Source organism: Cyprinodon tularosa, unplaced genomic scaffold (assembly GCF_016077235.1).
Source record: "Cyprinodon tularosa strain WSP-4 unplaced genomic scaffold, ASM1607723v1 ctg554, whole genome shotgun sequence".
Taxonomy (NCBI): Eukaryota; Metazoa; Chordata; class Actinopteri; order Cyprinodontiformes; family Cyprinodontidae; genus Cyprinodon; species Cyprinodon tularosa.
In genome coordinates, this window is record NW_024039290.1 from 774,521 (window position 1) to 796,726 (window position 22,206).

A 22,206-nucleotide genomic window follows, 5' to 3' on the forward strand; every position below is an offset into this window, starting at 1 on the left:
CAAAATCGATAAAAATCGACTTTTAAAAGCGTTGGCAACGAATTTCATCATCGATTAGTTGTGTCGCGCGATTATTGCGTCATCCGCCGCGCCATCATCACTGCCTCTTGACTGAAAGAGGAAGAAAAAAAAATACGGCAGAGCGAGCCAGCGCCGCAGGTGCAGTGTTGCCAACTCCGCGACTTTTCAGACCCCTCCAGCGAATGTTTTTCAAAAAAGCGACTAGCGACAAATCTGGCGACTTTTTTCGGTGTCACTGGCGGCTTTTGGAGACTCTTACGTGAAAGCATGCATGTTCCTACTCTGCCGTGGGGCGCCTCCCCCACCCCAACCGCGTTTTCCCGCAGTAGTCCCTCTCAGTCAGAGCCTCAGCGTCCAGACTGCAAATGAAGCGCGCATGCACCGGGATTGACGGCGCAAATTGATCACAATAATTAAAATAGCCTGCGCTTTGTAAAGCGAAAAAAGTGATAACATGCAACTTTTTTCAAAAGAAATTAACATGGCACGGAAGCACCATGTTTGTTTGGTTTTAAAGTGGGGAAACGTAACGTTAGTTTCTCAGGTAGCTCATCTGATGCTTTCCTTACCTTGTTAGTAGGTTACAGACAGTGATAAGGTTGGCTACTTATTTTACTTTTAATTTCATTTGAATTAGCTTCAGCAGCGTTTATATTTACTTTATAAATAAATTAACTTGCAAATTATGAGGGCAAGACTTTTAAAGTTTAAATCTTCTGGCAAAGATAAAGTAAAGATGATCCTGCAATTTATAGAAGTAAAGCAGAATAAAATCCAGCAAGATCAGTAATATGTCAATTAATTATATGCCACATTCCCATGTAAATATCTGTCTTTGGAGGATGTGTTTTTTAGCACCCCTAGTTCTCTCATTTTTATTCCAAATACAATTTATAATTTGAATCACAGGGCTGTTTTTATCTCTATGGTTAAGTATTTTCTCAAGTAGTAACTTTAACTGCTGTACTTTCCTGTCTTAAAAGGCAGAACTCTTCTAGTCTAAAAAAAACTCATTTGTTTAAATGGGGGGACCTATTGTTTGAACCCCTTAGGGGCTTTTAAAAACAAAAATGTCTTTTTTTGCGCTTTATGAAACAAAGTACCCTATATTTTGTGGATGTACAGCTACATTTCTCATGTAAGTTTGCGTAGTTTTAACACAAACATTTATTTTTCATATTGCACCAGTACAGTTAATGAGCAACCTGTACTTGTGTGCTTGTTTGTTCTGTCTATAATGTTTATTTTGGAATAAAGAAGTTAATATAAAAAATATTTTTTGTCCGATTCATCGATTAATCGAAAAAATAATCGTCCGATTCATCGATTTTTAAAATAATCGTTAGTTGCAGCCCTAGCTTGTTGTAGCATTGCTACCAGCCAGTCTGCAGAGAGTGTAAGATGGCTGCTGTTTCTTACTGGGTAATGACTGTAACATCATTGTTTTGATGCTATTTGTCTCAATCTATTTTTGTTTTTTGTCTTGCTATGTTACCTGTGCTGATGTTTCTAATCATAGGATGTTGTTTCAGTTGCTCCAGTGCTACATTATTAGCCCTTGTGTGCTTCTGCATGTTTTTCTGCATGTTGCTAACCAGCAGGACTCGGGTTTTACTGCTGGGAATGTATGGAAGTGTTTTCTCCTTAACATGGAGATTGTTAATTAGACAAACCACAACAGATTCTGATTTTTTTGCTTGTAATTTTGGCGCTGTAGGTGGGGACTGATCTGATGTTCCTCTACTTCCCGTCAATGTTTTACAATGGTATGAGATCGCTGCCATTCAGTAGGCCAAGTAAAAAAATCAGGGTGCAGCGATTATTTGGCTGGTCACCGGAAGCTTGATTTTACTGACACATTTAAAAATCCAGTCATTATCTCTCCATTTAAATACAGCATTTGTAATCCTTGCCTATACGCTCTTAAGGCTTATTTATACTCAGAAACCAGGTCGGCTGCGTGTGTGTCGCAGTGAATGCAAATGTGCCCCCACCCCCTTCTGCAAATACTGTGGTGCACCTCTGCAAAGATGTAGGTGACCCCAGACAGTGCCGCAGTCAGGAGGCCTCTGATTGGGCAAATCTACATCTGCATATTGCCTGTTTGGTACCTTACCGGCTTGTTTTGTTTGTATGACCGCCATTGTGGAAAACGGCCTGTGAAGTTGTACCGGCTAATAGAGCGATGTGCGCGAGAACGCTGGGATTCTTTTTCCACCTCGATCTCGTCTCTTTTTGCCCTCATTTTCCAGGGCTGGGTATTTTCGCCAAAGTCCTGAATCGATTCGAATTTGATTCATACCGTTCTAAATCGATTAATTTCGAATCGATCTGTTTTTACAATAATGCAAGTAGTTTAACTGTGTTTCAAAATATTCATGTATTTTGTTTTTTCCTGTCACATTAAACGCAAAGTGCAAACTTGTAAATTAGACAGTTTAAACTTGAGATGTGAACAAAACTGTCTCAAAAGTCCAAACTTGTTTGTGAAAAGTGAAAAAGTGAAGCCTCACTCGAGCAAGCAGACGTGACACAGCAGACAAACCATATTTGCAGCGTTGTCTGTAACAACTACAGGGTGTTTTCTGGTCAGCCCCCATTTGTTAATGTGTTCAGTCAACCTATTGGCTATATTTGCAGCTATCTGGCTTGAAGTAGTGTTGAGTCTGAAGTAATCTTTCCTGCTTATTTGAATGTGAACGTGATGTGGGTCGCTATAAAATGAATCTATCACATTCCCTAGACGTCGATTTTGCAAACATGTAAAGGAAGCGATTCAAAATCGATTAAATTGATTTTTACTCAGCCCTACTCATGTCCCTCCGTTGTTGCATAAACTTGCCCCCACTTCCTCACCGCCTCGGCCGTATCTAGACCCACAGCTAGTTCCTGATTGTTCCTCTTGCGTTGTGGCGTGGACTAAAACATGGCAGACCACGCTTCAATATTGGGCATAAATCAAAAATACCTGCGACATGCTCACTCCGACACACTGCTGCGGAAGGATAACCAACCCTTAGTGTGCAGAGCTTGTCTCACATTAACCTTCTGAAATGTAAACATCTTGCATTTAAATATTTAAGGAGAAGGATCTTTTTGCCTGTCAGCACATCTGGAAGCGGCTTTTATTCCTCATGCTAGAAAATATCTGTATCACATTAATGCTGAGTGCATTTAATATCAGAAGCTAGATCTATTTTAAGGCCCTTATGTTGATCATCTGCTACTCCTGAAGAAACGGCCTTAGCCTGTGGTTCAACATGCAGGTAGCGTTATCACAGATCCTTCCTACCAGCAGCTGAAAGACGTTAAAACCATCCCTGCTCCCTACAAGCTCAGTAGGAGTTTACATACATGCTGCTGTTTGTAGTTTATTCGCTCATTTTAGCAACATCTTCACTGTTTTTTGCAATTTGTTGCTTTAACTGTCGCTTATTGTAAAATAGTGTTTTTAGATTAACCTATAATCAGCTCTACATTCAGTCATTTTGTTAATAATAGCACAGTATTTGGTTATTTTGGCTCCTAATGTAAAATTTTTATTTTTTTTATACATAATTGTAAGTTTTTGTGTGAGTTTTATTATTTTAGATTCCTGTCACTTTGCTGTTATTGCACAAAAAAAATTCCTCATTTGTTGAAAATAAAGGAATTTTCTATTTTATTCTCAGTAAACTGTAGTGTCATTAACATATGCTCTGATATGTTTTATTTCTACAATAATTCTGTTTTTTATTATTGCCAAATAGATGTTTATTTCAACATTTAGTTGATCTAAACAGGAATCTTCCATTTTGATAATTATTTCTACTGCCAGGGAAAAGTATTCCTGCAAATACTTGAATTTATAAATTTAGCCGAGGACCTTTTCATGTCCAAGGTTTTTTATTCCATTTAAAGCAAACCCCACAGTTGGTTTGTCTAGATCCAATGATCACCTCCTCCAGGTGCGCTTGTGTGGTTGATGGCTGTTTAATCCTCCTGATCCAGTCACATCTTACCCATAACAGTCTGAGGTCCTGATAAACTTTCTATGACACTGTGGTGAGGATCTGCTTGGGGGTGTGGCAGCAGCGAGCGTAGCAGGAAGAGGCTGAATAACCTGCTTCGGAGAGCCAGCTCCTTCCTGAAGGAGGTGGGAGAGAGGAGGATGTTGACAAAGCGGACTTCCTTTATGGATTCCTAATTCATCTCATCCACGTGCTGTGTGAGCCTAAGCTCCTATAAACAGCAGGCTGAGTGTTTCCAGAGCTCCTCTGTCACTGAAATGTTAAAGGAAAAAAATTTGGACCCAATTATTCAAGCTATGGAACATACATTTTCCCAAAACTGTCATTATTTTTGCTAATGCAGAAAAAGCACCATAGTTTCCCTGAATTAAAATAATTATTAGATTAATAGATGAATAATTTGCTAAATCTCTACTTCTAATCTACTACATCCTACTTTCTTGACAGTGTCGTTTCTAAGTCACCAATTTAGTGCTACTTGGTCCCAATGGAATTTCCCATTGGGAACCTACTAGCACTAAGTTGCTAACTGGTTAGCAAGATGCTTCCGAGACACCAGTCACAACCAAAATGCTTGTGAACCTTCAGCCACAACAATCCCGCCCCCTTGATAACCGACCAATCACATTCAATTTATTCACGCGTGTAAAGTCGGGCACCACTTGGTTGAATTCGGAAATGCAACGGTTGGAACAGTCGTTAACATCTGTTAAACCTATAACGCCAAATGTATCATATTTGATACATACGGTTTCTGAAATGTTTTGCGTCTGACTTTACTCAAAATCCTATTGTACACAATCAGATATACCTGATAACAGAGGGCAGAAGACTACACAAAAAAATAATCTTGACTTATCGCATAGTAATAAATTATTAATATAAAAAATGTATTTCTGTTTTTTCTTTTTACATATTTTGTTAAAAGGCCAAATAAGGACTTCAAACCAAAAAAAAGTTATTTTCTGTTTTGTTTAATTCTTGGATCGGGCTTTAAAGGGTTAAAAGATAAACACATTATTCGAGCAATTTGTTTTATGTTTCTTTACTTTCATTTTCTTTATTGTTGAGTTATTTAAATTCTTTGTTCCTGGTTTCTTAAACTTGCTGCGAATTCTTTTCTTTAAATATTAGAGATTAAAGTGACCTGCCAATATCCATAAGGCCTTCTGGTGAAAGAAAGCTTTTTTTTTTTTTTTTTAAAGATACATTTAAAAATCTACATTTATACTCTCATTCATTTCTAAAGCAATTTTCATTTGGCTCAGAATAATTACATTAAATAAAATTGGATGAGTATGAAGTCGTAAAAACTAAACTTCTGCTTTGACATCCTATGTTTAAATTGGTAGCTGTTATCTATGTTATATCATATTTGTTAAAGCTACGGTGTGTAATAATTACAGGGCTATACAGTCAGAAATGTAATATATTATACATAACTATGTTATTTATCATCATCTACGAGCTCAGCCTCTTAACCTTAATATTTGCGTTGCCTTAGAATTCGTTATTTATAATTACATAGGAGCGGGTCTCGCAGACATCTTTGCGCTACGGCAGCGCAGAGCCAACAAACTAGCGATTGCGAGATCGCCAAAACGTCACAACGATGTAGAAAAAATAACTGGTATATTTATTATCTTAAGTCTACATGAAATCTATACCCACACAGACTAATGAAATACTATCTGTCAAATTATCTATGTAAACAAACCTCATCACTTGAGAAGGTAGGTGATGCGGAGGTCGTGGAAGACATTTTGTCCCGTAACGCTCGCCGTACTGTTGGGGGGGAAAAGCGGTGGGGGGAAGATGTTCATGTTGCTGCAGTCTGCAGTCTGGACGTTAGATGTTGCTTAAAATTACACACTGTAGCTTTAATGTAATATTACTGTATGCAAATTGCATATGACAACGAAATTCATGCATTCCAACTGTACCCCTGATATTGTTGCTGACACTAGTTAAATGCAACATGAAAAGATTTGGAAGTCAGAGGCGCTTAAGACAAAAAAAATTTGTTTAATTTGAAATATTTTTATTTTAATGCTCAGTTTACTATGAAATCATCACAGAAAGAAACAAAAATCTTATAACTATTGCAATGATCTGCAGTGTTTTAGCTATTTTGTTCTTAATGTGCCCCAGCCCTAAAGTGATGTGTATCAAGTACTTGGGGTGTCCAGGTACAACTTTTCTTTTCCTATACGATTCTGACATTGCAGCTTTGAGAATTGGCCGATATCAATATTGAAAAGATATAATACTAGCATAAATCATACCGGCTTTTTTTATTTTAGTAGAATGTAGAAAGGCCTCATCATCATGTAATATTAACAGAAGCAGAGTGTTTCTATCAGCATGATTTTAAATGGCGGCTGATAAAATCCAACATTTTTATGTTGTTTTTTTTGGGCTAATATCGAACCGGGACATCCCTATTCCATCATCATACATCCCTGTTTTTTTTTTGGACCCAATATTTACATTAAGTTGACTTCTTGGTAAATTTTCACCTTGTAGATTATATTTTGTTTTACCTCCCTTGTAACGAAGCTCAAAAGCTCAGAGCTGAAATGTATTTACCTCCAATAATTTATAAAAGCTGCTTGTTATGTTCGCGAAGTGACCTTTTCAAAGATGCCGCTCCATCTCCACTTTTATCTCTCTCCATACTGGCTGGTAGGTTCCCATTAGGAAATCCTTAGAGCTGTTGTCTTGCTTTGAATATTGGCTTCAGGCTCTGGTTGACCTGATAACCTTCATCTAAAGGTCAGAGCTAGATTAATGCCACCATCCAGCCTAATGATCTTTCAGTTGAAGTGCAGTGGTTAATTCTGTAAGATATATGCATAACACTATCGGTGACAAAAGTTGGATAGCATCACACTAAGGAAAATGTAAGATGGCTATAAATGTTTTTTCATTCATACTCATTTGCTAATTAAGGAGCTTTTTTTTAAATTGTAATTTTCAATCTGAATTTTATCCTTCAATCTTTTTCTCTTTTATTCTTCCTTGATGCAGATCTGATGCTTGCTTGCAGCAGCCTCCTCCATCAGCACCATGTTTACCAAAAAGAAGAAGCCTCGAGTCCAGATCTCTGCTCCATCCAACTTTGAGCACCGTGTCCACACAGACTTTGACGAACAGGAGCAGAAGTTCGTTGGGCTGCCGCGCCAATGGCAGTCCCTCATCGAAGACACCGCCAAGAGGCCGAAACCGTTCATCGACGCAACCATCATCACGACTGTTGAGCCGCGAAAGGTAGGGAGGGCTGAAAACCGTACTTTCTCAATGTCTAATGGTCTCACCTGAGATAGAAGAACTTTCATTGTCTGATATGGAGTGATTCCAAGAAAACCTCCAGTTGGTCTTTTTTAATACTCACCGCTTTAAATGATTAGTGCAGTATATATTAAATTAATGGGCGATTTTTCTTGTCTTCAAAAGGGGCTGGGTAAATTTTCGTTTTCAGTACCAATATCGGTTCCTGAACAACACTTTTTTTCAATACCAGTTTTATAATATCAATTCTAAGAAAAAGAAAACACAACATAAAGTGCAAATCTTTAGTTTTATTTTTCGCTCAGATTTTTACATTCCAATCACTTCTCTTACATAAAATATATATATATATATATATATATATATATATATATATATATATATATATTATTATTTTTATTTTTTTTCAGTACAAAAGAACACTTGCAAACAGCGTCTTCGGTACTCTCTGATGAGGTGGAGTTCGATGATTATTTAAATCACTCCGCCTCGGTTTTGCACTGCCCACTGGCTGCTGAGCGGAGGATGGCTGGGCTGGCTGCGGTCCACGCTTCTTGCAGTCAAACACTGAGCAACTTTCTGCTCTTAAATTGATCAAGTGCACGATTAAGTTTTTCTTCAAATTAGTCGTGTTGCCAGTCTTAGCAACAATGTCTTTTTTGCATATATTGCATTGCGCACTATTGGCATTAATCTTAATAAAGTGAACCCACACTTTTGATCTGGATGGCATTTTAATTCAGTTTATTCATATAGCACCAATTCACAACACACGTCACCTCAAGGCACTTTACAGTTCACCAGATCATACAGTCGGAGTGATTCAAAGTTTTCTATCTAAGGAAAACCAGTTGATTGCATCGACTCATTGACTTGAAGGCGATCCCTCACACTAAGCATGCTTGTAGCGAAAGTGGAGAGGAAAAACTCCCTTTTAACAGGAAGAAACCTCCAGCAGAACCAGGCTCAGTGTGAGCGGCCATCTGCCGAGGCTGACTGGGGTTCACGGAGACAGAATTAGAGACAGAAATCAACAGTAAAAGGCGGCCCCCATCCAGGAAACACACAACCAGGCAGGCGAGCTCTGAGCCAACTCCCATGTCAGAGGACGAAGAGAGCACATCCAGCCAGTCACAGTCAGAGAAAAAGGACTACACTGGAAATACAAGCCGATCTAAAAATAGGCCGATCCCCCCCGATGCACGCAATCGACTCACAACAGATACACCTGAACCCTGTGGGTTGGCGTGACCACATATGTATTTTTCCTGGGTGACGCAATAACATTTAATGTTACAGCCAGTCACTGAAACTTGGCACCGAAAAGAGGCATGTTTTGATACTCCTCCACACCAAAGCATTTCGGACGGTACCACAAAATAACCGAAGTTCGGTACCCGGCCCTAGTCTTCAAGATGTTTCACCTTTTTATCCAAAAGGCTTCAGCTCTGAATGAAGGAGCCTTTACCTTACTTTAAACTTCTATATAACGTCCTCCTTGACCTGTCTTATTGTGTTCCTTACAGGAGCAGAGTCAAAAAGGCCAAATACAAATTTATGTGACACTATTTCGGTTTTCTGTGAACAAGAAGAATTTTCCTCCCCCTTCACATCTGTGAACTACTTTGTGTTGGTCTGCTAATTTGAATCAAAATCTCATTTCCAGTTCTTCTTTCAGTCAAAACCTTTTTCTCACCTCTTGTACCTCAGACTATTGTTAGAGGCAGCAAGTTGGGAGCAGACGGCTCCTTAACGTGGCTGCTCGATGAGTTCGACACCATGTCTGTGACTCGCTCCAACTCCCTGCGACGAGGCAGCCCTCCCGTTCAGCCTCGCAGGGACTCCGGCTCCTCAGGTGGAGTAGGCAGAGAGCACGAGAATGGAGACCCTCAGCACAAGCACTACGCACACCAAGACAGACAAGACAGGTCAGAAAACAGAGAGGTTGTGTGAACAATAGAAGAGCTGCAGGACCCTAGAGGTTTGGACTAACTGGGTCCATCTGATTCTCAGGGACAGACACAGACAGGACCACCAGGGCGAGCCCCGCCACCATCAGCGTGGAGTCCATCCACATTCCAGAGACGAGGATATGCAGGGTCGGCCCCAGCAGCAGCCTCGGGGCCAAGAGCCCAGCAAGGCGTACAGGGACCGGATCGGCTCGGGTCAGCACCCTCCTGCTCACAGAGACAGAGATCCTCGGGAGCAGGTACAGAAACCAGAGATTCAAAGGATTTCTTTACACTTCCTAACCATAACTGAAAGAAATCTGCCTGCCAGAGATTGGACTGCCTTCTGGCAACTAAAATACAGGAAGAAAGACATTTTTTGTTTTCCTTCTGTCACTAACTCCATTCTAAATAAACATCTCGGATAACCTCATAAATTAGTATTTTCTTTTGGCTAAATCAGATATATTTTCATGCATAAATTATGAACGTTGTTGAAATCCTCTCTCTTTGTTGGATTCAGTAGAAAGAGGTGGAGGTGGCACATAATGTATTAAATCATGATTGGTAAGAAAAACAATCAAAGTTTCACATCTCAAAGGAAACTTTAAATCAGACTGAAAGGCATTTAGTTCAGTTTAATTCTTAAATCTGCTCGTATCTCTTCCTGAATGTCGGAAACAGAACTGCTCAGGTTTAACAGTGCTCTGTTTTTAACATTGTTCAGGAGCAGGTGGTCTGCCGGGACCAACAGAGCGACCACAGGCCCAAGTCCAGCTATGCTGCACGCGAGGGCAGTCCAACATCTCCAAGGGACAAGAGGCCTCTCTCTGGACCAAACATCCGAACCCCAAACCTGCCCATAACTGAGGGTGTGATGAAGACCGCCCAACAGAACACACGGCCTTTCAACACGTACCCGCGGACAGACAGTGAAGGTGGACGCAGTCCCACGGGACAGGTAAGAGCCTCAGCGGCCTCTGCAATGTTAACCAACATGCTGGTGAAGATTATCGGTCATCCAGGTCACACTGGACTTTGTTTCCAAGTGTGAAGACGTTGCGCTTCTCACCCAGAAGGCTTTTTCAGTTCTAAATGTCAGGAATAGCGTAGATTTCGAGGTTTTAAACAGTAACCCAAAAAAACAAGGCTTTGCTGGATTGTTTTTTATTTTCTTTTTTTGGTTAACCAACATCTGCAGGTCAGAAAATCTCCGATATTCTTTATTCTTTTTGACAGATGGGAGCTTTTATTACTTAAAGGGATAGTTCGGGATTTTTGACATGAATCTGTATGGCATCCCCATCACCAGTGTCATGCAATCACACTGACTTACCCCTGGCAGCGTCCTGTGAGCAGAGTTCTCGTCCAGTTTTGGTCAAGCTGAAAGTAGTCCGGCAGGTTTGCTAGACCCAGCGAAATAAAACGTTTCTCTTCCCAAAACATTATGTGTTCAAAAGAGTGATATTTTTGCATCCCAAAAACATTGTAGTGGAAAAAGTCACACGTCGTTATCACTTGGTCCTATTTTCTCTCTGTTCGTATCAGTGCGCGCCGTCATTCTGACAGCTAGGGCCTACTAACCTGACAACAGCCAGATGCATGTCTCCCTCCGCCTAGCTCCTAGCTGGGCGGAGGGAGACATGCATCTGGCTGTTGTTGAGCTCGCTGTCAGAATGACGGCGCGCACTGATACGAACAGAGAGAAAATAGGACCAAGTGATAACGACGTGTGACTTTTTCCACTACAATGTTTTTGGGATGCAAAAATATCACTCTTTTGAACACATAATGTTTTGGGAAGAGAAACGTTTTATTTCGCTGGGTCTAGCAAACCTGCCGGACTACTTTCAGCTTGACCAAAACTGGACGAGAACTCTGCTCACAGGACGCTGCCAGGGGTAAGTCAGTGTGATTGCATGACACTGGTGATGGGGATGCCATACAGATTCATGTCAAAAATCCCGAACTATCCCTTTAATATTCATTTAATTCATAATTGACGTTTTGCCCAGTTGTGAATGAATGTATCATTGATTTACGTAACTGCAGCTGTAAGAGTAAAATTAATGAGTTTATTTATTTCACTGTCATTCTGCTGTCCATTGACTTTTACAGGTGCTGGTCATAAAATTAGAATATCATGAAAAAGTAGATTGATTTCAGTAATTCCATTTAAAAAGTGAAACTTGTATATTATATTCATACATTACATACAAACTCATATATTTCAGATGTTTATTTTGTTTAATTTTGATGATTACAAATGACAACAAATGAAAATCTCAAATTCATCATATCAGAAAATTAGAATATTGTGAAAAGGTTCAAAATTGATGGCCCCTGGTGCCACACTCTAATCAGCTAATTAACTCAAACCACCTGCAAAAGCCTTTAAATGGTCTTTCAGTCTAGTTCTATAGGCTACACAATCATGGGGAAGACTGCTGACTTGACAGTTGTCCAAAAGACGACCATCGACACCTTGCACAAGGAGGGCAAGACACAAAAGGTCATCGCTAAAGAGGCTGGCTGTTCACAGAGCTCAGTGTCCAAGCACATTAATAGAGATATATAATATATATATATATATATATATATATATATATATATATATATATATATATATATATATATAGATATATATAGATATTCTAATTTTATGACCAGCACCTGTATATATAAAAATATATTGTGAAATTTGTGTTTCTTTAAACAAAGTGAGGCTCTCCGAAATAAAGGAAGCATAAAAGCTCTTTAACTCTTTCTAACTGGACCCAGTTTTGATGCAGATTTTCATCTCTTCCATCCAGGTGGGCCATCACCATGAATCCCCTCAGAATGGACCATCCAGCAGCTCCGCCAGAGGCTCTTCCACATCCAAGCCCCCAATAAGCCATCCTCCAACCCATCACGCCTCCCACCCCATCCTCACCCCTGATTCCTCTCAGCACCCGCACACCCCTCACCCCAATGTCCCGGCCCCGCGTCCCCCTGTGCCCAGCGGGCCCCCGGGGTCAGCAGCTCCGTCTCAGGGCCGCTCGCCCCAGAGGGAACCCCAGAGGGTTTCCCACGAGCAGTTCAGAGCGGCGCTGCAGATGGTGGTGGATCCTGGCGACCCGCGGACCTACCTGGATCACTACATTAAGATCGGTGAGGGCTCCACGGGAATTGTGTGCATCGCCACGGTGAAGACCACGGGAAAACTGGTCGCCGTAAAGAAGATGGACCTTCGGAAACAGCAGCGCCGAGAACTTCTCTTTAACGAGGTAAGAGGTTTACATCCGATGGCTGATTGAGCTTGAACCCTAGAGACGGCAGGTCAGGGGTTGGAGTTACGTATATGTCTTGTGGGATTGTAGGACCTCTTGAGAGGAGAACCAAAACTGTAACCTTCAAGTAAACAAACAAAATCTGTAGGAAACAAGGTCTTTGTACAAACGCCCAAAAAAGATGTATGAATTTAAAAGAAAATAAAAAAAAAATCTAACATTTTACATCTAAAATAGCTTAAATCCTGGAAGTTTATTTTATCTGTGTAGAGGCTGTTTTTTTTTTCTCTAGCATTTAAAAACCCATCCCTGATTGTCTTTTCATGTTTCACAAACTGACAATAAAAGATTAAGAAAATCCAGCCTTTAAAGGTATACTATGCAACCGGTGTTGATTTTCCATCGAGGCTCCCCCCAGAGGGCGAAAGTAAAAGTGCACTGTCGTAAATATGCACAGCTGTTCTCCTGGTTTCTCCGTCAAGCCAGGCGCGGTTGTTTTGAGCTTAGCAGACAGGCGAACGCAACGAATGACTAACACAGTGAAAGTATGAACATGCACACAGAGAGAGAGAAACCATTCCAATGTTACTTACAATCGCATCAGCAGAAACGCGAGGTCCTTCTTTTTATTTTAGCTCTCGCCATTCGGAAAAAAGCTTGCCCGATGTTCACCCGTGTACGACTCCTCTCTCTGTCCGGAGCCCTGTGCCACTGTGCTAGCAACGAGCATGCTTTTAACTGGGGGCGTGTAGCAGTTCTCGCCGTAAAGCAAGACTGACTCTCGCGAGACTTCTGAGCCTGTGGGTGCGGGCCGAGGGCTCCTGCAATTGCAAGTGCGGTATTTCCCCCACAGACCACCAGGGCGGCCGAGAATACCTTTGTTCAACCTGAAATGACTCATTTAATCATCCAAAACGTTATGGAACACATTAATTAACTGAAAAATGTTGCATAGTATGCCTTTAATTTTCCACTAAAATGAAAAACAATCTAAATTTAAGAGTTTCATGGCAGACTGGATGATTTATTTCTTATTTAATTCTGCCTCTTATTTTTACGCTAATCAGAGTACCTAGGTCGTTTTTACAGTTATCCACAACTTTCTTCATTTCAATGCATAAAGGGCAGATTAAACTTCTGCAACCGCACACATCAAATGGTGCCTTGGTCTGGAACCAATTTTGCTGGTATGCTTCCGCACCGTCGGTCTGGAATTTCTAGGGACGTACAACAGTTTTCCACCAAAGTGCAAGGGGGAACCTATTGGGGAACTTGCGAGAACTTCGGCGGATGGTCACAAGAACATCCGTGGAACAGGCGGCAGTGTTTATCCTCCAAAACAACAATGGCGCGTCTGCAAGATATCACGGTCACGGAGATGGACCTAGAGTTGCTAGACATAATTAAACATGGGTAAAGATTTTTTAAGCTTTTCATTTGTTGCTGATGATAAAAATCCAAAAAGAAATTATTATATTGTAGAAAATTATATAGTGTAGAAGGAAAAGTTACATTAGCAACAGGGAGAACTGCACCCCTGAAATGTCAAATCCTACACACCAGCTACCACACGTCCTTCCTCTTCCCACACTGAAGAAAAATTGAACTCAATTCAAGAGAAATGGACTCATTGGTCCAAAGTGTTCTTTATCGATGGAGGTAAAGTTTATTAGCAAAACAGAGTTTAAAAAATATTAGAAGCATAAGAGGAAATTGCTAACAATTATTCTTAAAATCTCCCCTGCCTCCCCCATTTGAATGTTCTTTAAATGTACATTAAATCTACTGTATTTTAGTGCTTCTAACACTTTGCTGTCAGTAAAAGTGCCCCTGTTTTCAATCAGATTTTGTTGAACATAAAGGCTATTTTCAAAAATCGCAGGCGGTCTCTGAAACTTTGACGCACTTTCTTGACTGAAGCGACTTCTATGGCTGCAGATTTAACAGCAGTAGAGCGACAACATCTGAACCCTCTTCATGCAAAAGTTTTAGATTTTTTTTTTTTTACCAAAAAAAGGAGCCAAGCTGAAGGAAAAAATGTGTAAAACTGTCAACTAGAAGGATGACAAATGAGAAGTGACTCGTTGTGAGGAGTTGCTCTTATCTGAAAGGGGGAGGTAAAAAAGGCTGATTTCACAGCAGTTTTTAACTTTTCCTATAATAGGAAAACTGTAATATTGTATTAACAGATTACAGGAATGAAGCTTTAAATTGATATGCTAATTGTTTTGATGTAGTTATTTGTTTAAACTCATTTATCAACTCCTTATTAGTTCCTCGCTGACCTGAGGTGGGTTTTTGGACGTTTTTCCCCTGGAGGTTCTCAGTTTTTCCAGCTCACTCTGGTTGCATATAAATGCTTTCAGAATGAAATTATTGCTCCCTGTTACTTTATATTTTATCTCTGTTTTTTAGACCTTCTAAATGCTCTGTTTGATAGTAAACTAAGCGCTTTGTATATTTACCATAACAAAAACCACATGACCATAGGTACAATATTGCACATGCAAGTAATGAGTGAGCAAGGAAGTAATGGAGGATTGTCTATGGAGGTGCAAAAGGAAAGAGGAAAGGTCAAGATCAAGTGTTAAAAGGAGCAAAGAAATATAGAAGACATAAGTAGAGCTCAGGGTACAACATAAGTGTTGATGTTGAGTGAAGCAGGACCTGAAGCTGCCAAGCTGTTGGATGGGGAAGTAAATACTGGCAGCACATGGAGGAAAAACTATGGCTAAAAAAGAACCAAATAAACACCATCAGGACAAATGCCTGGCATATGTAATTTTTATTTAAAGAGGAATTAATGGTTCTATTGTTTTTTTTCTTACACTCATAGTTTATGACTCATTTCCTTTATTTCCTTAATGCTAAACTGTCAAGATTATGAACCAGTTGTTAATAGACTGACACATCGCCCAGTTGGTATTTTCGGCTGATTTTTATTTTTCCTCTTTCCTATTCTGGCCTATTGCTGTTTGGTTTGTCAGCAGCAGGCTAATATTAATGGGGAATGTTAACTCAGGCCAGGGTACATTACTGTACATGTCAATATTAATTAGGGCTGCAACAACGAATCGATAAAATCGATATAAATCGACTTTTAAAAGCGTTGGCAACGAATTTAATCATCGATTAGTTGTGTCGCGCGATTAATGCGTCATCCGCCGCCGCCGTCAACCGGGGGAAGAAAAAAAAAATATGGCGGAGCGAGTCAGCGCCGCAGTTGCAGTGTTGCCAACTCAGCGACTTTTCAGACCCCTCCAGCGACTATTTTTCAAAAAAGCGACTAGCGACAAATCTGGCGACTTTTTACGGTGTCACTGGCGGCTTTTGCCTGCCTTGGGGCGCCTCCCCCATCCCAACGCCTTTTTCCCTCTCCCACAGGAATCCCTCTCAGTCAGAGCCGCAGGATTTTAGTGAGGAGTTAACCCTCAGCGTCCAGACTGCAAATGAAGCGCGCATGCGCCGGGATTGACGGCGCAAATTGATCACAATAATTAAAATAGCCGGCGCTTTGTAAAGTGAAAAAAGTCGTAACATGCAACTTTTGTAAAAACAAATGAACATGGCACGGAAGCACCACTGCTATGACGCAGCACCTGAAAAGAAAACACGTTGGAGCCTTCAATGGCAGTGAAGAGAGCTGATCAGCAGGATGAGTAACCATGTTTGTTTCATTTTAAAGTGGGGAAACGTAACGTTAGTTTCTCAGGTAGCTCATCTGATGCTTTCCTTACCTTGTTAGTAGGTTACAGACAGTGATAAGGTTGGCTACTTATTTTACTTTTAATTTCATTTAAATTTGTTTAAGCAGCGTTTATATTTTCTTTATAAATAAATTAACTTGCAAATTATGAGGGCAAGGCTTTTAAAGTTTAAATCTTCTGGCAAAGATAAAGAAAAGAAGATCCTGCAATTTATGGAAGTAAAGCAGAACAAAATCCAGCAAGATCAGTAATATGTCAATTAATTATCTGCCACATTCCCATGTAAATATCTGTCTTTGGAGGATGTGTCATTTTTATTCCAAATACAATTTATAATTTGAATCACAGGGCTATTTTTATCTCTATGGTTCAGTATTTTCTCAAGCAGCAACTTTAACTGCTATACTTTCCTGTCTTAAAAGGCAGAACTCTTCTAGTCTAAAAAAACTCATTTGTTGAAATGGGGGGATCTATTGTTTGAACCCCTTAGGGGCTTTAAAAAACAAAAATGCCTGTCTCTTTTTGCGCTTTATGAAACAAAGTAGCCTATATTTTGTGGATGTACAGCTACATTTCTCATGTAAGTTTGCGTAGTTTTTACACAAACATTTATTTTTCATATTGCACCAGTACAGTTAATGAGCAACCTGTACTTGTGTGCTTGTTTGTTCTGTCTAAAATGTTTATTTTGGAATAAAGAGGTTAATATAAAAAAATTTTTTTTGTCCGATTCATCGATTAATCGAAAAAATAATCGGCCGATTCATCGATTTTTAAAATAATCGTTAGTTGCAGCCCTAATATTAATAAAAATTTTAGCAAAAACTGCTAGTAAAAATAAGCTTTCGTTCTGCCCTGAATGGACCTGGAGGTCTCAGTGGTACCTCAGCTGTGTAATGAACACTTTTAAACACAAACTGAAAGATGTTGTTTTTTCTCTGGCTCCTACAGGTGGTGATCATGCGGGACTATCACCATGAGAACGTGGTGGAGATGTACAACAGTTACCTGGTGGGGGATGAGCTCTGGGTGGTCATGGAGTTCCTGGAGGGAGGAGCTCTCACCGACATCGTCACCCACACCAGGTGAGACCAAGTCCGCCATGGCAGTCTGGTTCTTATCGTCATGGTGACATTACTGCCTGTTGGGTTTTTATCTTGCAAAGTTTATTTTTTCCAAGGCTTTTATTAGAGGCATCTGTTTCCCCCCCAAAAAAGCCAAGACCTTGTTCGTTTTGTTTTAAAGCGTGTGGATATCTGGGTCTAGAAAACTGGATTTGTAAAAGGTACAAGTTTTGTTAAGAATTTAGGTTTAGATGCAGAATCACATCTTTAAAATTCTTTCAATGTTCAAACAGAAAATAAAGGCGCCAAAGATCACAGACTGGGATTTAAATATTTTCACTTAGTAAAGTGGATCCAAGTTTATTCAGATCCAAAAGAAGCAGGGAAATAAAACCTGTTTGCATATTTTATTATGCAGGTAGAAATCAAGGCTTGGTAAATGTTTGATCCTTAGATGTGCTTAATGTTAAAGATATGAAGAAACTTCAATGAGGATGCTTGAAATATGTAGAAATCCTTTTTTAAGATGGAACCAAAGGGAAAACGCTCTGCTGGCTCTTCAGGTTTCAGTTCAGCTTCTGCAGCTTTTCTTCTAGTTTTTAAGAACTTCAAAGCACTCATTCACTAATGCCAAGAATCTACAAAGTTTAGTTAAACTGATGTATGGAGTTAATTTTTTCATCAGTTTTTCTCATGGCAGAAATAAAACAGTCCACTGGGGGGCAGTGTTGCATTAAGCTACAAGGATCTGGTTCTGACAAGCTGTTGGATGTGGTATTCTTCCACAGCAGCAGATTTTTAATATCCTCAGTGCCAATGCACTTATTTGTATGATAAATCTGTGAAATGTAATAACATGGCCACCAAATTCAGTTGTGCCACAAAATTCAACGAAATGAATCACATCACTGCAGAAATATTGGGAAGGAAAAACCCTAATTGTTCGGACGCCTCTGCTGTTTTCTTGACTGTGCAGGATGAACGAGGAACAGATCGCCACCGTGTGTCTGTCAGTTCTGAAGGCGCTGTCTGTCCTGCACACCCAGGGTGTGATCCACAGAGACATCAAGAGCGACTCCATCCTCCTGACTCACGATGGCCGGGTACGTACAGCTCACATGTATGAGGAGCTCCAACAGCAGCTGCTTCTTAGTGAAAAAATATTTTTAAAAAGAGAATAAGATGATTTTTGAGTTTGATTCAATAGAAACAACATTAAAGATTCATCAACAATCTAGACACGGTACTGCTACTACAGAGTCAACCAATCAGGATGTTCAAAGTGGAAAAATCTGACATTACATTTTTTAAATCTGCTTTTGCAGGTTTTTCTCTGCTCCCATCAAACTCATTTGCAGGTTTTGGTGCAAACTTCTAAGTCGTAGTGTGATCTAACCAGAACACATGATTCTCCTAAAAAAATTAAATCACATGTTGATGGTTGTTATGGCTTATTCCAGCCTTTTGGCATGCAGGTAGCCTCTACTGTTTGTAATGCAGACCTGTTGATCCACAGATATCACAGTTTGCTGCAGTTTTTTTTAAAGCTTTTTGCCGATCTTTACCATCATTCTTTTATTTATCATCAAAGAACCAAGGCTCTGATGTTTGTGGTTTTAACATAGTTCTCTATAAATCCTCTATTTATAACTTGCATCCATTAAAGTACATGTCTTCTTTATGCAGCTTTTTTAAATTCGTCTTTTAGGCAATAATAAGTAATAAATCCCCCCTTTTGTTGGTGTAACTAAGAAAAGATGTAAATAACAGCTGGGTGATTTGGAGAAATGACCTAATTTTGAAACGCTATTGTCAGCGAGCTGCAGTTGATACCAAATTACTTCCTGCGCGGTGACAGGCAAGTTTCTGCTTTCTGCAGAAAATGAAACCAGCCTGGTTGCATAGCAACTCCAAAGTGAAAAACTCCTCAGTTTGTTTTGTGTCACAGTCAGCAGAACGGTTTATAACACACTGGTTGGAGCTGTAATGTTAGCTCAGCTGAGTAATGAGCAGAAGGAAAGCATTACAGCGACTGTTTGTGTTAGATGCTTGCTTCCATGTTTTATGGTCAGTCTATCATCAGGTGAAAAATGAGCTTTAATGTCTGCATGCATCAGTAACAAATATGTTTTTAAAATTGTATTGGATTTTTGAAAAGATCCTTTGAAAGAGTTTATAAACAAATAAATAATTTTTATAATGAAAAACAATGTAATAATTTTACTGAAACCTTTTAGGGACTTTAAAGTTGCATACCTGACGTCTTCTGTCTTATCTTTGAATGTCAGTTCTGCATTCAGAAGAGTTAATTATAACATCCTGAGTGATAAAATGGAGGATAGATTGTGTGGTACGGTGAAGAACTAGTTTATGGCATCGAAAACTATTTTGTGCCTTTTTGCCACGATCAACAATCGGGTATTGGACACGGAGTTTCCCAAGTTCTGTTCTGTTCTTGGGCCACTTTTAACATTTAATTAATGAGTCATTTACTGTCTTCCACAGTTTATATATAGAGCTTATATACATATTTATATTTCTGTCACTATTTCCGAAATATCTGAATCATTCAGAATCTTCTTTGAGCTTAAAGGATAAAATACAGAAGCAACTGTTTCTAAAGGTGCATTCATGTTATGACATTTTAAAAATCTATACTCTGGTTATTTCCTCTGGTTTAATTCAAAGTTTTTCTGATGGATTGCTCTTGTGTTATTTTTTATTTTTGTGTTTTAGGCTTTGTTTTTACAGATTTTTTTTTTTTCTTCTAGTAAATAAAGCCCTTTTTATGTATGTTGATTTACTTTAACTAAGAGCTGCTGTAGATCGGTTTATGAAGTTGATATTGATTGGTTTATTACAGGGATGCACCGAAATGAAAACTCTTGGCTGAAACTGAAAACAAAAAAATTGAGGAAACCGAGGCCAAAAACTGGAAATTAAAAACACAGAAAAAATTACTGTCAAAAATATTAGAACCATAGCAGTTTTTACCACGACGTTCACTAACCCTCTTAAAAAACATAAAGAAATTTAAACTCGAGGCATTTCAATAAATCAATTACAAACTAATCAAAAATATTTATTTACCACTGACCTTTTCCTGTTTTTCCCTTTACCATGGCAGAGTCACGGAGAAACTTTCTTGAGCTTTCAAACACGTCCACCATAGACGGAGTGTCCTATTCTTTTCAGAACGGTTATGGAGACGTTTGGATTTCTGTGGCATTTCGTACCTGATGGCGCAGTGAGAACGATTTGCAACGTTTAAACTCACACCTCCTCACTCAAAACATGTCTGCTGCGTGCTCAACTCTGAAAAACTGTGCTCTCTTGCTTCAGTCATTTTCTTGCGCGCTCAACAACATTTCTTGTGAAGGCTGCTCTGTTTGCCTGCGATCCTTCTCCCCTGCGCCCGATGTGCTGTAAGTCGAAAATTTGACTGAAAATCCAACCGAAAATATTTGGTGGCCGAATTTCCCGTGCATCCCTAGTCTATAACCGTGGCAAGGTGTCGCTTTCTTATGAGTCACCATGACGATTCACTTTCTTAATTAGCTGTGTCAATTATTGCCACCTGGCTTTCTGGTAGATGGCGGCACTTTTCTTAAGGTCATCTTATCACACCCGTTGCTAGAATTCCATTTAGGCTTAGAAAATACCATTAAAGCAATAAAGGGACAGATGCCTGGTAAATATAGCCTTATTTTATCAGATGTACAGGTTAGGTATGGGCTATGTGAGGCTCCCCAGTCATTAGAGACCTTCTTTTAGTTCTCAAGGACCAGAACAAAACAAAAGGTCCACAATATTTATGTTATACTCTTCCCGGCTAAAGGAACCAACTATACAGAAACACTTGGTTCCAATAAAACCAAAAACGTCACTGTTTCCTGCAGCTTTTCTGTAAAGTCCAAATATTGCTTCTCCAAGTCCTTTTATCATAGCTGTTTCAGCACTTTAAATGTTAACTAGGGATGCACGGTATAATCGGCCCCCTATCGGTATCTGCCTGTATCGGCCTTAAAACTGAATATCGGACATCGGCCACCCCACCCATATTTAACCCGATATTTGATCAGCTTCTGAGTTTCTAAAGTCTTAAAAAAAAAAAAAAAAAACACTACTTCTTCTTCCTCCTCAAAAACTTCTTTTTTACAGACTTAAAAACTTCTAAAGACGAGGGAAAAAATATTGATACATTAAAATATCCCAATATCTTCATATGCTGATATATTGCCATTTAAAAACACCATATCAATCTCTTTTACTAATGAAATATTGCTATATGTCATCGTTATGCTACGAAATCCCCCGAAAATTCACCAAATTTTGCCATGTTTTTATATGTTGATATATTGACGCGGTATCGATCTATTTTACTAACAAAATCTCACAAGAATTTGCTAAATATCAGGAGAGTTTGTAACAGAACGATGAAATTTCACGAGACTTTGAAAGTAAAATAGATCGATACCGCGTTTTTAAAAATCAATTTGATATCAGCATGAAAATATATTTGAGTATATTATTTTTCAACGTGTCAGAAATGGATAACAAAACTGCTATTTTCAATGACTACTTATTTTTGTCCAGCTTTAACATCGGCATCGATATCGGTTATCGGATACATGAGTTTTAAAATATCGGCATATCGGATATCGGCCAAAATCCCAATATCGTGCATCCCTAATGTTAACAGTTTTTTTTTTTGATGCAGTTCTCCTTTTTTCCCCTCCTATTTTTCCTGTAAAACACCTTGCCCCTGGAATCTGATCTAGAGCTGCCTTTCTCTCCAATGTGTACCTGAACCCCTACTACAAAATTTAAGTCAGGTTTATTAACTGAATCAAGGCTGTACAGAGTGAGCATTTTACTCGCTCTTACACCTA

At 39.4% G+C, this 22,206-nt stretch overlaps 1 protein-coding gene across 2 annotated transcripts in view; it reads left to right on the forward strand.

Moving 5' to 3' along the window:
* pak4 (p21 protein (Cdc42/Rac)-activated kinase 4) overlaps window positions 1-22,206 on the forward strand; it is a 56,710-nt gene that overhangs the window by 26,056 nt on the left and 8,448 nt on the right. For both annotated transcript variants that reach the window (XM_038305288.1, XM_038305289.1), the window contains exons 2-8: window positions 7,062-7,301; window positions 9,033-9,250; window positions 9,336-9,531; window positions 9,999-10,232; window positions 12,085-12,540; window positions 17,202-17,335; window positions 18,291-18,417. In XM_038305288.1, coding sequence (XP_038161216.1) covers window positions 7,101-7,301; window positions 9,033-9,250; window positions 9,336-9,531; window positions 9,999-10,232; window positions 12,085-12,540; window positions 17,202-17,335; window positions 18,291-18,417 — 1,566 coding nt within the window. In that variant the 5' untranslated portion in view covers window positions 7,062-7,100. The remainder of the gene's footprint in view (window positions 1-7,061; window positions 7,302-9,032; window positions 9,251-9,335; window positions 9,532-9,998; window positions 10,233-12,084; window positions 12,541-17,201; window positions 17,336-18,290; window positions 18,418-22,206) is intronic.